This window comes from Saccopteryx bilineata, chromosome X (genome assembly GCF_036850765.1).
Source record: "Saccopteryx bilineata isolate mSacBil1 chromosome X, mSacBil1_pri_phased_curated, whole genome shotgun sequence".
Classification (NCBI taxonomy): Eukaryota; Metazoa; Chordata; class Mammalia; order Chiroptera; family Emballonuridae; genus Saccopteryx; species Saccopteryx bilineata.
In genome coordinates this window covers 107347622-107363517 of record NC_089502.1, presented here as the reverse complement: position 1 = coordinate 107363517, position 15896 = coordinate 107347622, and the positions used below count along the sequence as shown (strand labels likewise).

Below are 15896 nucleotides of genomic sequence, written 5' to 3'. Positions count from 1 at the left end.
CATGCTTTTTAAGTGGAAATAGCATAGTATTTATAACAATAAACTTAGGTTTGAGGATGCCTTGTTTACGTTTCATGTGTGTAATCTCAAACAACTCATTTTCATTCTCTGTGTCTCATTTCTGCAATTGCAAAATGGGTGTAATACCACCTGTTCCTTAGAAGCTGGTCAGCAGGAATTCCTCATGGTAGTGAGTGAGGTAGAGGTGGCAATACAGCACGTGTGGATAAAACGAGGGTTCTGGCTACCTGCTCATGAAGCTTGCTTGTGTCTCCTGGACCTGTCTGTGCTCCATCCCAACTCTACCATAAGGCTGGACCAGCCAGAACCTGCTACAGAGACCTTTACTGCTCTGGCCCCTAAACAGTGTGGTAGGATTTTAGATTACCTGGGCTGTAGACCAAAGCAGTCAGTCTTCCCTGGTGTGGAAACTTCTTATCTCCAGAACCCAAAGAGGCTTACCAGGTGTTGTGTTTCCTTTTAAGTGGTAGAAGATGCACAATTTAATACTTCATATTCTATTTTGGATGCGATTTCCTGATATACCCCTGGTCACTAAAACCTTAAAAATTTTACTGATGTGGAAGGCTCCTGAATCTTTATTACTCTACCCTCTGGAGCACATGTAGCTTTTCAGGCTCTTTACTGTTCTGACTTTGTCTTGCTCATCTGATTATATTGGCATGATGTCATGGGTACTAGTGGATCATTGTGATTTTTTGAGGGGTAACTAAATGGTCTAAGACTTCTTCTGACCATATTATGACAGAGGATTGAGAAGAGTTAACACAGCTTGGGTCAAAACTATAAATATATACTGTTGTCCATTTCATAAGCCTACTAAATCTTTCTCATCCACACTTTTTGAGAGAGAGAGAGAGGAGAAGGGGAGAAAGCGGCAACAACTTGTTGTTCCACTTAGTTGTGCCATTGATTGCTTTTCATATATGCCATGACCAGGACTTGAAGAGACCTCAGGGTTGAACTAGCACCCCTGGGATCAAGCTGGCAACCCCAGAATCAAACCTGTGATTCTGGGATCGAACCAGTGACCCTGGGATCAAATTGATGACCTTGGCATTCTGGGAGAATATTTTATCCACTGCACCACTATCCAGGAACTCGTCTACATTTTTTATACCAACCTAAAGCAGAACATTTACCAAACTGATAGGTACTTACCATGCACTTGCGACTATGTTAACTCATCTCTACCAAAGAAACTATAGTGGCTGGCACCATGGCTGCAGTTGAGTTACTACTTAATTGATTATGCTGTGGTTTGTCATTCTCTAGGGCCCAACTACTTTGGGGGCCATATTGGTAAATTACATGGAGATATGATGGGGATATTATCCCTGCACCTTTTTTTATCTTTAAGATCGGCACTAAGTTATGCCATCATCCTAGGAGGTGATCTTTTTTTTATTTACTATTATGCCTGGAGGGCAGATGGAGGCTATTTCAGAGGCATGTCCCTAGCTGGGCTATGCTGTGACTTAACTGTAGTTAAAGTCCTAGAGGTGAGGAGGGGGATGGGAACAGATCCTGATGATGCATGTAACTTGTGGGGTATCATCTCCAACAAGGAAGAAGGAAGAGGACACTTCTTTAGGCTCAGAAGTCTCTAGGGAATCTGGAGACTCAGATTTTTGTGGCTGTCCCTGCAGCTTTTTCCATCCCACAATTCAGTGCCTTTACTCTTTTTCCAACCAGGTTCCTGGACCTAGTGTGGCAGACCTGCAATAGTGGGAACTGGAGGAATGTTGACTATTCAGACAGTACCTGGCTCAGGTGGTAGTCATGAAGCCTTTGAACAGAGAGAGAGAGTAAAGATGTAGGGAGAGAGAGAGGTACTAGATTGAGGTCCTCTAGGGAATGACAGGATATTGGATCCAGAATACAGTAGAAACAGTGGCTTCAAATAAGAAGATAGAGGAGGCAAGGAAGAGAAGATGATTGCAGATGCAAATAAATGTTAGGTTTAGTTGCAGAGAAGGAGGGAGTTTATGTCTGATGTCTTCTCATAAACATACATACTTCTCAGGTACATACAACGCAAACATTCCTCAAGTACAGATGACAGATTTGTGCGTAGACATTGAGCACCATAGAGTGGTCCACAATGAGAACCGCTAGCAGGTGAAATAGTGCATGGCTTCCTGAATGAGAAGTCAGATAACCAGACATATAGACAATGAGAATATCTGGGTTAGTAGAGGATAAGATGGGATTTCATTGCCCTAAGGTACTGTAACCAGTGAATTTCAATCAACATTCATTCAAATGCACATGCTTGACCCCTACCAGGAGGAAGCTGCTGTAATGAATGAAACACAGTTCCCAGCCCTTGAGTTCCTGAAAAACAAAGAATGAAGACTACATTTGGGATATCTCCCAAAATGTAGTTCTTTCATTTTTCTCCACATTGAGCTCAGTTCCTTAGGCAGGTGGAAAGGGGTTCTTTGCTGAGAACCACAGCTCAGCAACTTTAGGGACACAAGTGAGCATTAACTGACCTGGCCTCAGCCTCCTTCAGTGGTCAGTGCCTGTAGCTGGAGCTCTAGGGGCGCATTTGACTGGAGGAGCCCCAGGATGGAGGTTCATGTTGCTCATTGGGCCACCCTCTCTCCTCCTTACCCTAGCTCTGGTCTGATTAAAAAATAAAGTAGATGGCTTTGGGAAAGGCTGCAGAAGACAGATGAGGGTCTTTGTTGGTAAACTTTCATGCAGACCCTGATTCCTTCATCCATAAATCAACTCTTTTTACTGGAAGAGCTTTCTTATAAGTACTCTGGCCTCTGGCCCTCAGCCAGAGCAGAAAGCCATTTGTCATGGCCTTGAGGGTTGGCAGAGCTGCTCCTGCTATGTGCTTTGTTAGGTGCTCTGGAAACCCTGGAATGGAGTGAAATGCAGGGCTCTGTGGAAGGGGAGGGAGCCTGGAGAGGTGAGAATTAAGTCAGCCTCACCTTTGCCCTACTCATTTGGTCTTTTTGAGTGCCACGGACCAGCGACCAGCGCAGCTAGTAATTCTGGGTCCTGAGGGAGAACGGTGTGGAATTAAGAAAATAGACTCACTGAGAAAAGAGGATGGGATCCAGAGGCCTCTTCAATGCTGATGGCAATGAGAGAGATATAGATCCCAGTTTGCTTTATTATATAGCTATATGCAAATAAATAAGTCTTTGATACAAAGTCACACATCTGAGGCAAAAACAAGAACTCTCTTAAGGCAGAAACAGGAATCCCCCCACCATGCATAAGTGAAATCAACCAACATCTGAACAAAGGGTGAGAGGAAGGGCATGTAAATTGCTTCCAGCAACTTAAGCAAGCAAGTGAAGTGGGGGTATGAGATGAGTGCATATACTCAGCTTCATAGCCAATATGGAGGTGTGTGGGGGGAGAACTTAGCCTTTTGCTAAGCCTAGAACTTACAAAGGTTTTTTGCCACTTGCAGTCTACCACATTTGAGAGAGGTCTACTCAAAACAATGTACAGATTCAAGGAGCGTTCTCAGCCAATCTGCTACTAGATCCTTGAAAGGGTTTGTTAAGGTCTTCCTCTGTGACTGTATGTTACTGGCCAGTTTCTCCTTGTGTTTCCAGCAGTCTTTATGTGAATGGATACTGTTAAGTGCAGGTTGCCCATTTTAAGGCTCACTCAACCCCTTCTGTTTTTTTTTTTTCTTTTTTTTTCTTTTTGTATTTTTCTGAAGCTGGAAATGGGGAGAGACAGTCAGAGAGACTCCAGCATGCGCCCGACCGGGATCCACCCAGCCCGCCCACCAGGGGCAAAGCTCTGCCCACCAGGGGGCGATGCTCTGCCCCTCCGGGGCGTCGCTCTGCCGCGACCAGAGCCACTCTAGCGCCTGGGGCAGAGGCCAAGGAGCCATCCCCAGCGCCCGGGCCATCTTTGCTCCAATGGAGCCTCGGCTGCGGGAGGGGAAGAGAGAGACAGAGAGGAAGCAGGGGAGGGGGGTGGAGAAGCAAATGGGTGCTTCTCCTATGTGCCCTGGCCGGGAATCGAACCCGGGTCCCCCACACGCCAGGCCGACGCTCTACCGCTGAGCCAACCAGCCAGGGCCCCTTTCTGTTTTCTTTTCTTTTTTTTTTTTTTTTCTGAAGCTGGAAACGGGGAGAGACAGAAAGACTCCCGCACGCGCCCGACCGGGATCCACCCAGCACGCCCACCAGGGGGCGACGCTCTGCCCACCAGGGGGCGATGCTCTGCCCCTCCGGGGCGTCACTCTGCCGCAACCAGAGCCACTTTAGCGCCTGGGGCAGAGGCCAAGGAGCCATCCCCAGCGCCCGGGCCATCTTTGCTTCAATGGAGCCTCGGCTGCGGGAGGGGAAGAGAGAGACAGAGAGGAAGGAGAGGGGGAGGGGTGGAGAAGCAGATGGGCTCTTCTCCTGTGTGCCCTGGCCAGGAATCGAACCCGGGTCCCCCGCACGCCAGGCCGACGCTCTACCGCTGAGCCAACCGGCCAGAGCCTCCCCTTCTGTTTTCTTAAGAAGCAGTCTCTCTGGTTTCCTCAGCTAATCCCTTTTGCCTTGTTTTCAACATCGACATCATCTGGGGCTTACAGAACCTCTTTCTGTGAGCAGCTGCCTCTCCACCCCTCTCCTTTTGACCATTCCATGCAGTTCTTGTTTGGGTGTGACTCCTGGAAACTCATGTAGCAGGGTCTGCTCTGTCTGCAATCTGATGTATTTTTATTTTGCACTAGAATAATTCAAGCATACACATTTCATCAAAACTCTAGGGACACAAATTTGGAGACCTACTTGGGTTTCACTATAATGTGTACCTGGATGCATTTTCCCACCTTCACAACAGCGTTTCACGGTTTGGGAGGGTGGAGGGTAACTGTGTGCCTCACGAAAGTGGCCTTATGGCTTCATAGGTACCCTTTCATTGTAAAACACCTTGGTGCATTTTAGTTTTCAGTAATTCTAAGCAGTGTTCTGCTAATTACATCTGTTGACCTTGGATGGGAGCATTTCTGCAAATGTATAGCTATCATATGTCTAATGTATAGCAGACATATCAGTGAGTTGTCTGAAAGTATATCAAATGAGAAAGAATGTTTTCAACTAGTATTGTTCAAATATTGAAATCTTTTATTTTTGTTAGTTATTTTGTTATATATTTATTGAATGACTGATTGAATGAAGCAGAAATACTCTGTCCATTGGCCAAACATGTGTGCTTGCCCTGGTAACACTAGCAGTCAGTCCCCTGATCATTTTGAGGGAGCCCTCTACTCCCTCTTGCCTATCTTAAATGTTTGAACCTTTGAAGTTCTCCCTAGGCCTTAGACTTTATGGTTTCCCCACCAGAAAGGTGCCTGTGGGCTTCAATCAGGGACAAATTTTTTTAATTCTCTTGTGTTCAGGGTGCCCACATTGTTAAGATGCATCCCTGAAAAGGTCTTCTCCTGATCTCCACCTTTTAGCCCAACAGGAGAATCCCTCTGAGTGGATTTGTGTTTAGCTGTCTTATTCTGGAAGCTCCTCTACACCAAGTGGTATCCAGGCTCCTTCGACTGTTTTCAGGCGCATGTGTTTACTTTCATTCTTAATACTTTTTCTGCCATTATAATCATTAATAGCACTCCCCTTTTTCTCTTAGAATTATCTCTTAGCCTTGTCCACAGCTCTGTAAACAATTCCTTCAGTAAACCCTCACCCAACTGGCATTTCATTGCCCATCTATGTCAATCTTTGCCACAAAACCATCATCCTAAACTTAAACTTCCATCCTCTGTCGCTTTCCAGTCTGCCTCTATATATTTTTCCCCTTCTGTTTATTTTACATAATGCAACCATGATGCTAATCTGACAGCTTATGAAACACAGATCTGATCATTTCACCCTTCACTTAAAAACCTTGAGTGGCCACCCAGTATTCATAAGATAAAGTCCAAACTCCCCAACACTGCCTTTAATTTAAGATCCTGCATTGTCTAATCCAGGAGTAGTCAACCTTTTTATACCTAACGCCCTCTTTTGTATCTCTGTTAGTAGTAAAATTTTCTAACCACCCACCGGTTCCACAGTAATGGTGATTTATAAAGTAGGGAAGTAACTTTACTTTGTAAAATTTATAAAGCAGAGTTACAGCAAGTTAAAGCATATGATAATAATTACTTACCAAGTACTTTATGTTGGATTTTTGCTAAGTTTGGCAGAATAAATCTTTATAAAACAACCTACTATAGTTAAATCTATCTTTTTATTTATACTTTGGTTGCTCCACTACGGCCCACCATGAAAGCTGGAATGCCCACTAGTGGGCGGTAAGGACCAGGTTGACTACCACTGGTGTAATCCCTTCCTACTCTCCAGCTTCATCTCACTCACTTTTCCCTTTGCTCTCTCTGCTCTAGCAACGCAGTTCATCATTATTCTTGGTCTGTGCCATATGCCCTTCCTAGGGCCTTTGTTCATGTTGTTCTCCTGCTTGCAGCACTAATTACTCTCCTGCTATCTCCTTATCTGTTATATGTCCTTTATATATCACCTAACTGCTACTTTCTTCAGGAGGGCTTGCTTCCCTGACTTTTATGACTTGGTTTTATTCCCCTACTTAAACAATGAGTATCATATACTTCTCTTTCATAGTACTTTCTACAACTTCGATTTTACATTTATTCATGTGATTATTTGCTATCTCTCTACCCTCAGCCCTGTAGACTGGAGCTTCTAAGGTCATGAAGTTTATTTTTGCATGTAGCTGTATCCCTTGTGCCTTGGGTACTGTTTATCTATAATATTTTTCCTAAAGAGTGAGTGATTGGCTCAGGAGAGAGATGATAAAATAAAAAGAACTCTGATAGATAATGGACCTTAGGTATGAAGCCCACTTTTTCTGTTTTTAATGGGAACAAAGAATAAAAATATGCATCTATATTCAGTCAACAAATATTAAGTACTTACTTTGTGTCAAACACTTAGGATTCGTTGGTGAACAAAACAAAACCCTGTCTTTGTGGAGGTTTATATTCTGTTGCCAGGAGACAGACAATAAACATACAAAGAAAGAAACCTATAATTTCAGTAAATATAAATGTTATGAAGAAAAATAAAATATAGTAAGAGTTAAGAAATTGTTGGTAGGTACTGTTTTAGTCAGAGAGATCACTGTTGAGGAGGTGATGTTGTAAAGTAACGTACCTTACTTCTATGGGTTTACTTAGAGACATCAAGTTCAAATGAATTTTTGAGGAGTTTTATTGATTAAGCCAGCTGCATATGACTAACACGGGGTATAGCTGACCCAAATCGTGCAGTCTAGAATATAACTCTGAGGCTGGTCATATACTCCTGACCACATACAGGGGAGCATGACACAATCATTAACAAGCTTATAACATTTGTCTAGAGCAGTGGTAGTCAACCTGGTCCCTATCGCCCACTAGTGGACATTCCAGATTTCATGGTGGGTAGTAGCAGAGCAACCAAAGTACAAATAAAAAGATAGATTTAACTATAGTAAGTTGTTTTATAAAGATTTATTCTGCCAAACTTAGCGAAAATCCGACATAAAGTACTTGGTAAGTAATTATTATTATATGCTTTAACTTGCTGTAACTCTGCTTTATAAATTTCATAAAGTAAAATTACTTCCCTACTTTATAAATCACCATTACTGTGGAACCGGTGAGCGGTTAGAAAATTTTACTATAATACTAACAGAGATACAAAAGAAGGCAGTAGGTATAAAAAGGTTGACTACCCCTGGTCTAGAGCATCTATAAAAGACATTAAAACTTTCAAGGTAACACAATGGTGATGTCGTTTTACATATCAAAGACATTCACAAATCTTTTAGTGTCTATCTCCCCTCCTTTGCCTAGAAGTATATGTTACTCTCAAGATTCCAGGAAAGGGGGGAGAGTTAAAATCAGTGTAGGGTATGTAAATATGTAAATTTTGTCTCATATGGAAAGGAAGTTCTTTTTTTTTTCTTTCTTGAAGCTGGAAACGGGGAGGCAGTCAGACAGACTCCCGCATGCACCAGACAGGGATCCACCTGGCACGCCCACCAGGGGGCGATGCTCTGCCCATCCAGGGCATCGCTCTGTCGCGACCAGAGCCACTCTAACGCCTGGGGCAGAGGCCAAGGAGCCATCCCCAGCGCCCGGGCCATCTTTTGCTCCAATGGAGCCTCGGCTGTGGGAGGGGAAGAGAGAGACAGAGAGGAAGGAGAGGGGGAGAGGTGGAGAAGCAGATGGGCGCCTCTCTTGTGTGCCCTGGCCGGGAATCGAATCTGGGACTTCCGCATGCCAGGCCGATGCTCTACCACTGAGCCAACCGGCCAGGGCCAGAAGTTCTTCATATAACCTTTATCCTTTCAGAGAACTATAGTTACACTAAATGACCCAGCTGTCCTTGTAAATCAGGAAATTCCTATATCCTTCTCCCTCCATTTTCTACATTTTCTAAAGAAAAGACAGGGCAAGAAGACTGACTTTTTCTCCTAAAATACTAATATTAATTTTTGCAATTCTTTGGTACCTTACCACAGTGACATTTCAGCAGAGACTAGAGACCATGATTGATTTTGCTGATATGAGTAAGATCTTCTCTTTTTTCCCCTTTTTTCTCTAGCTCTTAGTTTCTTTATTTTCCCTTCTTCCTCTTCTCTTTAATGTTTTACTTAGATTTATTGGTGACTCATGATGAAATCAGAAATAATAACTGATTTCATGCACAATATCTTCTCCAAAAGGGATAGCTATTTTAGCAGTTCTTTGATCATTTCCCCCCCTTCTTTTCCAAGTTGCAAGGAGGGGAGATAGATGATAGATAGATAGATAGATAGATAGATAGATAGATAGATAGATAGATAGATAGATAGATACTCTTGCATGCGCCCCTACTGGGATCCACCCAGAAATTTCACCTTGTCTGAGGCCTGTGCCTTACCCATCTGGGCTCATGCTCGCAACCAATCTATTTTTAGCACCTGAGATGGAGGCTTCACAGAGCCATCCTCAGCACCCAGGCCAATGAGCTCAAACCAATCCAGCCATAGCTGGGGGAAGGGAAGATAGAAAAAGAGAAGGGAGAGGGGAAGGGGTGGAGAAGCAGATGGTTACTTCTGGTGTGTGCCCTGACTTGGAATGGAACCTGGGACATCCACGTGCTGGGCTAATGCTCTATCACTGAGCAAACCAGGCAAGGCCTCTTGGATCATTTTAAAAGTCTTTTTTTTTTTTTTGCTGTTATTTTAAAACAATTGCGTAAAAGCAGTTTGAAAGTCTGATTTGGTACCAAGATGTCAATTTTTTTTTTTACAAAGATGTCACTTTTAACAATGAATTTACTAGTAGCAATTATTTAGCTTTAATGAATTTGCTATACAAATGTCTTTATTTTTATTCAAAATGTTTTTATGATGGCCTGACCAGTGATGGCACAATAAATAGAGCATCTACCTGGGATGTTGAGGTCCCAGGTTTGAAACCTTGAGCATGGGGTTGCCAGCTTGAGTGTGTGACCACAGACATGATCCCATGGTTGCTGCCTTGAACCCAAAGGTGGCTGGCTAGAAGCCCAAGGTCACTTGCTTGAGAACATGGTTGCTGGCTTCAACAAGCTAAAGACAACAGAAAACAAATAAAAAACTTTTTTGTATGTTATAGGAGAGCATGAATTTACTAAAACTATAAGAAAATAACACTTTCATAATAACTTTTTAGGCACCCTACAGTTTACTTGAAGCACTAAAACAGCATTTAGATTCTTTAGAAAAGAAAATTGATGTTTTACCTCCTTACAGGTAAGTTAATAAATGTCTGAGTACAAGTTAATTTTTTTCCCTCTAATTTTCCTCATTTTAACAACATGAGAATGCTTAAATGAATTATGGGCTTTGAATAATATGAAGGAATACTATGTAGTGATTTTAAATGATAACATAGAACAGAGTTTTTCAGCATTTTGTAGGATTCCATACTCTTCGCAAGGGTGATTGCTTCTCAAAGGAACATCTTTTGTTACACTAAATTAGTCTCAAAGTCAGAGGTTGGGACTGGAATAACTTTCTCTTTTGAAGAATTTTATTTCCTTTCTTAGGGGCTCCCCTAGTGAGAATAACTATTGTAGATGATTACTTAATGGCATAAAAAACTGTTTATTCACAAAATAGTATGCATAATAATATATGTGTGTATACATGTACACACACATGTACTCCTCTATATATGCATATACATGCAAATTGAATTATATAAATTTTAAGGTATATCACTTGGAAATGTTCCAATTAGTTATTTTTGAGTGGAAAATTATGGTTGATTTCATTTTATTGTCCAGTTTTCTGTAAAAGTCATATATTATTCATTTACTCTACTTTAGGTTATGTTGATCATAATTGATTTATATATTATCACCTTCAATTAGAGAACAAGTCTGTAGACTATTTCTAATTTATTTTCATTCCAGATAAATGTTTAGGTAGTATATAGTTGGATGAATGGAATAATTTATAGATAGATAGATAGATAGATAGATAGATGCATGAATTAAAGAAATGAAGATTCAGTTGGGTAATACATATATGGTTCTCAAGTGTGTATCATCTTTCTTGTGATCTCTTAAGTCTCCAGCATTCGTTGATTGCCTCCAGCTCAAATAGTTCATTTTTGAAATTTTCATCAATCCAATCTGAGGTTTTAGGTAATATTATGTTATATGAATATGTCATATGATATGAATATATGAATATCAGTAATAATTGAAGACAGGATTAAATCTAATTATTCTACTGTGTAATTACCTACTATGTCTATTGCCTCTTCCTGAAGTAATCTTTTACCTAGTAATTTAACTTGTAGGAATTTATGTAATATATATATTCACAGTTGTGAAATGATGCACGAACAAAGATATTCACTGCAACATTATAATAGCAAAATGACTATCAATAAGGAGCTTGTTTTTATGTGCTGAAATGGAATGATATCCAAGATGTATTGTTAAATGGAAAATGAGAAAGATGTGAAGCCAAGTGTAGTATGCCACCATCTTTGTTTAAAAAAGCAAAGAATATATATGTTTATATAATTTCTGTGTACAAGAAATGAATTAAATATCCCCCCTCCAAGAAGAACTTGGTGGCTCATGGAAAGAGATAGGTAGGAGAGTCTTAACTGTATACCATTTTGTAATTTTTGAATTTTGTACATGCAAATAATTGCTAATTAAAAGATAAATTTTGCAAAGAAACATATACATACATCTAGTGCATACCTTGTAATGCTTAATATGATTTTAATTTCCTAAGGTTAGTTTGCTTGATACTTTAGTAGAGTATGCTAGATACAGCTCATACCAGCTTACAAGAGCCCAATGCTAAATTTTCAGGAATTTTGCAAGATGCTTGATGTCACACTAATAACTTGAAATTGGCCATGATGGAAGTATTTACAGCACAGAAATGGACAAACACTACAAAACGAAGTCTTTTGTTTTTTCTGATGAGCTGATTGTTATATATGTACTGGCACATGACTGCTCATAATCAGCCATATTCTGTTTTTTAAGGGGTGATTGTGTTTCAGTGATGTTACTTGATCCTCTAGATATAAATTCATGTAATAATGAGATATGTTATCATAAGGTTTGTATATATATGTATTTGAATTAAAGTTCTTAATTTAATTCAAAGACTTAAATTGTATTTATTTTAAATGTTGTTCTTTTTTTTTGTGCATATATTCTCTATGGATACACCAGCAATTTTAATGGGTGAGTTTAACCAAAACGATGGACTAAGTGCATTTTAGTAAAACCGTATGTATAACAAATACTGTACATTTTCTTCATTTCCAAAAGAAGGACAACTTTCTGAGTCCCTGTGGTTTGGGAATTATCAGTGCTTACAACAGATATTGTAAGATGATTAAACATAGCGATTGACAATCTGTGGATTCAGTCTGTTGTGCATGTGAATCTCAAGTAGAGTATAGGGGGTGTAGGGGAACTACTACCATGGTATAATAAAGGCATATGGTTCTGATCACCAAGAGACACAAACTGACTACTGGTGATCTCCACACATGCTACCCTGAGCACTTGGCCCAGGTTGTTTAACCCTCACTGCTTGAACCAATTCTGTTGAAAATTCTGTGGCCAGCTGAAATAACTTTTTCTCTTACCTCACTATGATTCATAAATATTGGACATAGAACTAGAGTGCTTGAGTTCAAATTTCACCCTACCATTTATGAACTTTGTGACTTTGGGCAGATCACTTAACTTCTCTGTACCTCAGCTTTCTTCATCTCAGAAGGTGGCTATCAGGATAAATGAGACAATACATGTAGAATGCTTAGAACAGGACCTGCCCCATGTGTTACTTAGAAGTGCATTTTAAAATTACATGCATAAAGGGTCTCCTAATTATCTATTTTGTTATTAAATTCTAGCTTACTTGCAGTATGTCATAGAATATTTTCTGCATAATTTCAGTCCTTTGAAATTTGTTAATACATGGCCCAACATATAATCATTCTTTTTGGTAGAAGTTTCATTAGCACTTGAAAACTGTATCCTGCTATTGCTGGGTACAGTGTCAGATCGAGTTGTTAATTGTGTTGCTCAAATCCTCTATGTCTTAATTGATTATTTTGTCTTCCTGTTTTTTACAATTATTAAAAACAGTGTGTTAATATTTTTACTTTTGAATTACTTTAAGAACTTTAAGTAGTTAGGTAATACAAATCATGTTTTTGTACCCACCATACCGCTAAAATGGCTCTTATCAAAGTCACCGACGATCTCCATGTTGTAAAATCCAGTGGTAATTTCTCAATCTTCATCTTACTGAGATGCCTCAATAGCCTTGGAGATATTTAATCACTCACTCTTTTTGATAAACTTTCTTCAGTTTGCCTCTTGGTTTTCTTCTTACCAAACTCTTGGCTTCTTTTTTTTTTTTTTTCTTATGTGAGAGAGACAGAGAGAAACAGAGAGAGGGAAAGATAGGGACGGACAGACAGGAAGAGAGAGAGAGATGAGAAGTATCAATCCTTTGTTGCAGCACCTTAGTTGTTCTTTGATTGCTTTCTTATATGTGCCTTGAGCGGGGGGCTACAGCAGAACAAGTGACCCCTTGCTCAAGCTAGCGACCTTGGGCTCAAGCTGGTGAGCCTTGCTCAAACCAGATGAGCCCGCACTCAAACTGGTGACATGGGGGTTTCGAACCTCGGTCTTCTGAGTCCCAGTCTGACGCTCTATCCACTGTGCCACCAGTTAGTCAGGCTTGGCTCCTTTTTTTTTTTTTTTTTAACACTTTTTCACTGCTTTATCCTTATTTTTTTTTATCTAAATTTACTCATTTCATAGATAACTTCATCCAGCCTCATTGCCTAAATATCATTTACATGATGAAAATTCCAAAATTAGTATCTGCAGCTATAGCCTTTCCTCCTGAACTCCAAAATTGTGACTGTTCAATGTTTCATTTGAATATGTGATAGGAGTTCAAAACTCAGTATATCACAAGCTAAGCTCCTGATATTCTACCCCAAACATGCTTTTTTCCATGGGTTCCCCCATCTTAGTTAATGGCTAATAGCAACTCATTTCTTCTAGTTGCTCAAGCCAAAAGTTTTAGAATTTCTTGATGCCTTTTTGTCTGCCACACTCACATCTAATTTATCAAGGAATCTGTTGACTTTACCTTCAAAATATATCCAAAAGTTGACCACTTGTCACTACCTCCAGTGCTACCATACTAGTCTAGGTTATCATTATCTCTTAACATGGACAAGAGCTTTCTGACCACCTCTCTGCTTCTGCCTTTGCCCCCTACAATCCATTCTTTTTTCCTCCCATTTTTAAAAATTATGTATTGGTTTTGAGTGTACAGCTTAGTATATATATATATACTTTACATAGTGTTCCTCTAGGTATTGATAGTACTCACATGGCACCACACATAGTTATTGTAATATTATTGACTGTATTTCTGATATTTTACTTCCTTCCCTGTGATTATTTTCTAATTACCAATTTGTACTTCCTAGTCCCTTCATCTGTTTCACCAAATGCCATAATCCCCTCCCCTCTGGCAACCACAAGTTCTCTCTCTGTATCTATGTATCTGTTTTAACTTTGTTTATTTGTTTTGTTCATTATATTCCACATATAAGTGAATTCATCTGCTATTTGTCTTTTTCTGACTTACTTATTTCACTGAGCATAATACCCTCAAGGTTTATCTATGCTGTTGCAAGTGGTAAGATTTCATTGTTTCTTTTTATGGCTGAGTAATATTCCATTATATATATGTACCCCAGCTTTTTTTTATCCACTAGTCCATTGATGGGCACTTGGGTTGCTTCCATGTCTTTGCTATTGTAAGTAACACTGCAATGAACATAAGGGTGCACATATTCTTTCAAATTAGTGTTTTGGGTTTCTTCGAATAAATCCCCAGAAGTGGAATCACTGGGTCATAAGGCAGGTCTATTTTTAGTCTCTTGTGGAAACTCTATACTGTTTTTCATTCTTTATGTAACAGAGTGATTTAATTAAAATACAAGTCAGATAGATGTTCTCCTTTATTTAAATTCCTCCAATAGCTTCCCTATCTCAGGGAATTTGACCTGAGATGGTGGCCACAGAATAAAAGCCAAAATCCTTACAATTCCTTACATGGCTTTCATTGCCCTTCTGACTATTTTCATCGTTCTGACTCTAGACATATTGGCCTCCTCATTATTCTTGAAACACACCAAGTATGCTGCTTCCTCAAAGCCTTTGTTCATGCTGTTCTTACTGCTGGGCCTACATAGTACACTCTCACATCCTTCAGTTCTTTATTTAAAAGTCTCTTTATCAATGAACCTTTCCTATATAAAATGTAAGTGTACCTACCTTCCATCAGCATATCATACCCCTTTCCTTGATATATTTTCTGTAGCATTTATCACAGTCTAGCATATTATATGCTTTATTTGTCTTGGTTATTTTATGTCTCCAATAGGATGTAAACTACATGAATGGAGGGATTTTTTATCTTTTTTATTCAATGCTGTATCTTTAGCAACTAATACAGGGTCTGACACATAACATGTGTTCAATTAAGATTTATTTATTTATTTATTTATTTATTTATTTATTTATTTGACAGAGACAGAGAGAGAGTCAGAGAGAGTGACAGATAGGGACATACAGACAGGAAGGGAGAGAGATGAGAAGCATCAATTCTTCATTGTGGCACCTTAGTTGTTCATTGATTGCTTTCTCATATGTGCCTTGACCGGGGGGCAACAGCAAAACGAGTGACCCCTTGCTCAAGCCAGTGACCCTGAGCTCAAGCCAGCGACCTTGGGCTTCAATCCAGTGACATTTGGGCTCAAGCCAGTGACCATGGTGTCATGATTATGATCCTACACTCAAGCCAGCGACCCTAGCTCAAGCTGGTGAGCCTGCACTCAAGCTAGAGACCTCGGGCTTTCAAACCTGGGTCTTCTGCGTCCCAGTCCAATGCTCTATCCACTGTGCCACTGCCTGGTCAGGCTTGATTTCAAGCTTTTTGTACAACTTTTTTTTCTAATTCATTTTAGTTTCTTATTTCTGTCCTACATGTTTGGCATTGTTTTTAAATTTAAAATTTTTTTAGCATAGTTAATGTTGTTTGTAGTCACCAATTTTTCTTTTTATAGCTTTGATGCATTTCATAAATTTTATATAATGTAATGTAGGTAATGGAAACTATGAAGTCATTCAGTCTACAAATCTCCCCACCAATTCACTCAACTCATGTTTTTGTTAGTGTCTATTTGAAAACTGTAAAAAGTACAGGAAGTAGAGAGGATAACAAACATCCGTGCTTCGACATCCTGAATTACTAAATGTTAACTTATCATAACTTTC

The 15896-nt window shown here is 39.8% G+C and overlaps 1 protein-coding gene across 1 annotated transcript in view; it reads left to right on the top strand.

Moving 5' to 3' along the window:
- Positions 1-15896, top strand: part of LOC136317769 (phosphatidylinositol-binding clathrin assembly protein-like) — a 38706-nt gene that overhangs the window by 12716 nt on the left and 10094 nt on the right. The window contains exon 9 of the mRNA XM_066250510.1: positions 9710-9789. Coding sequence (XP_066106607.1) covers positions 9710-9789 — 80 coding nt within the window. The remainder of the gene's footprint in view (positions 1-9709; positions 9790-15896) is intronic.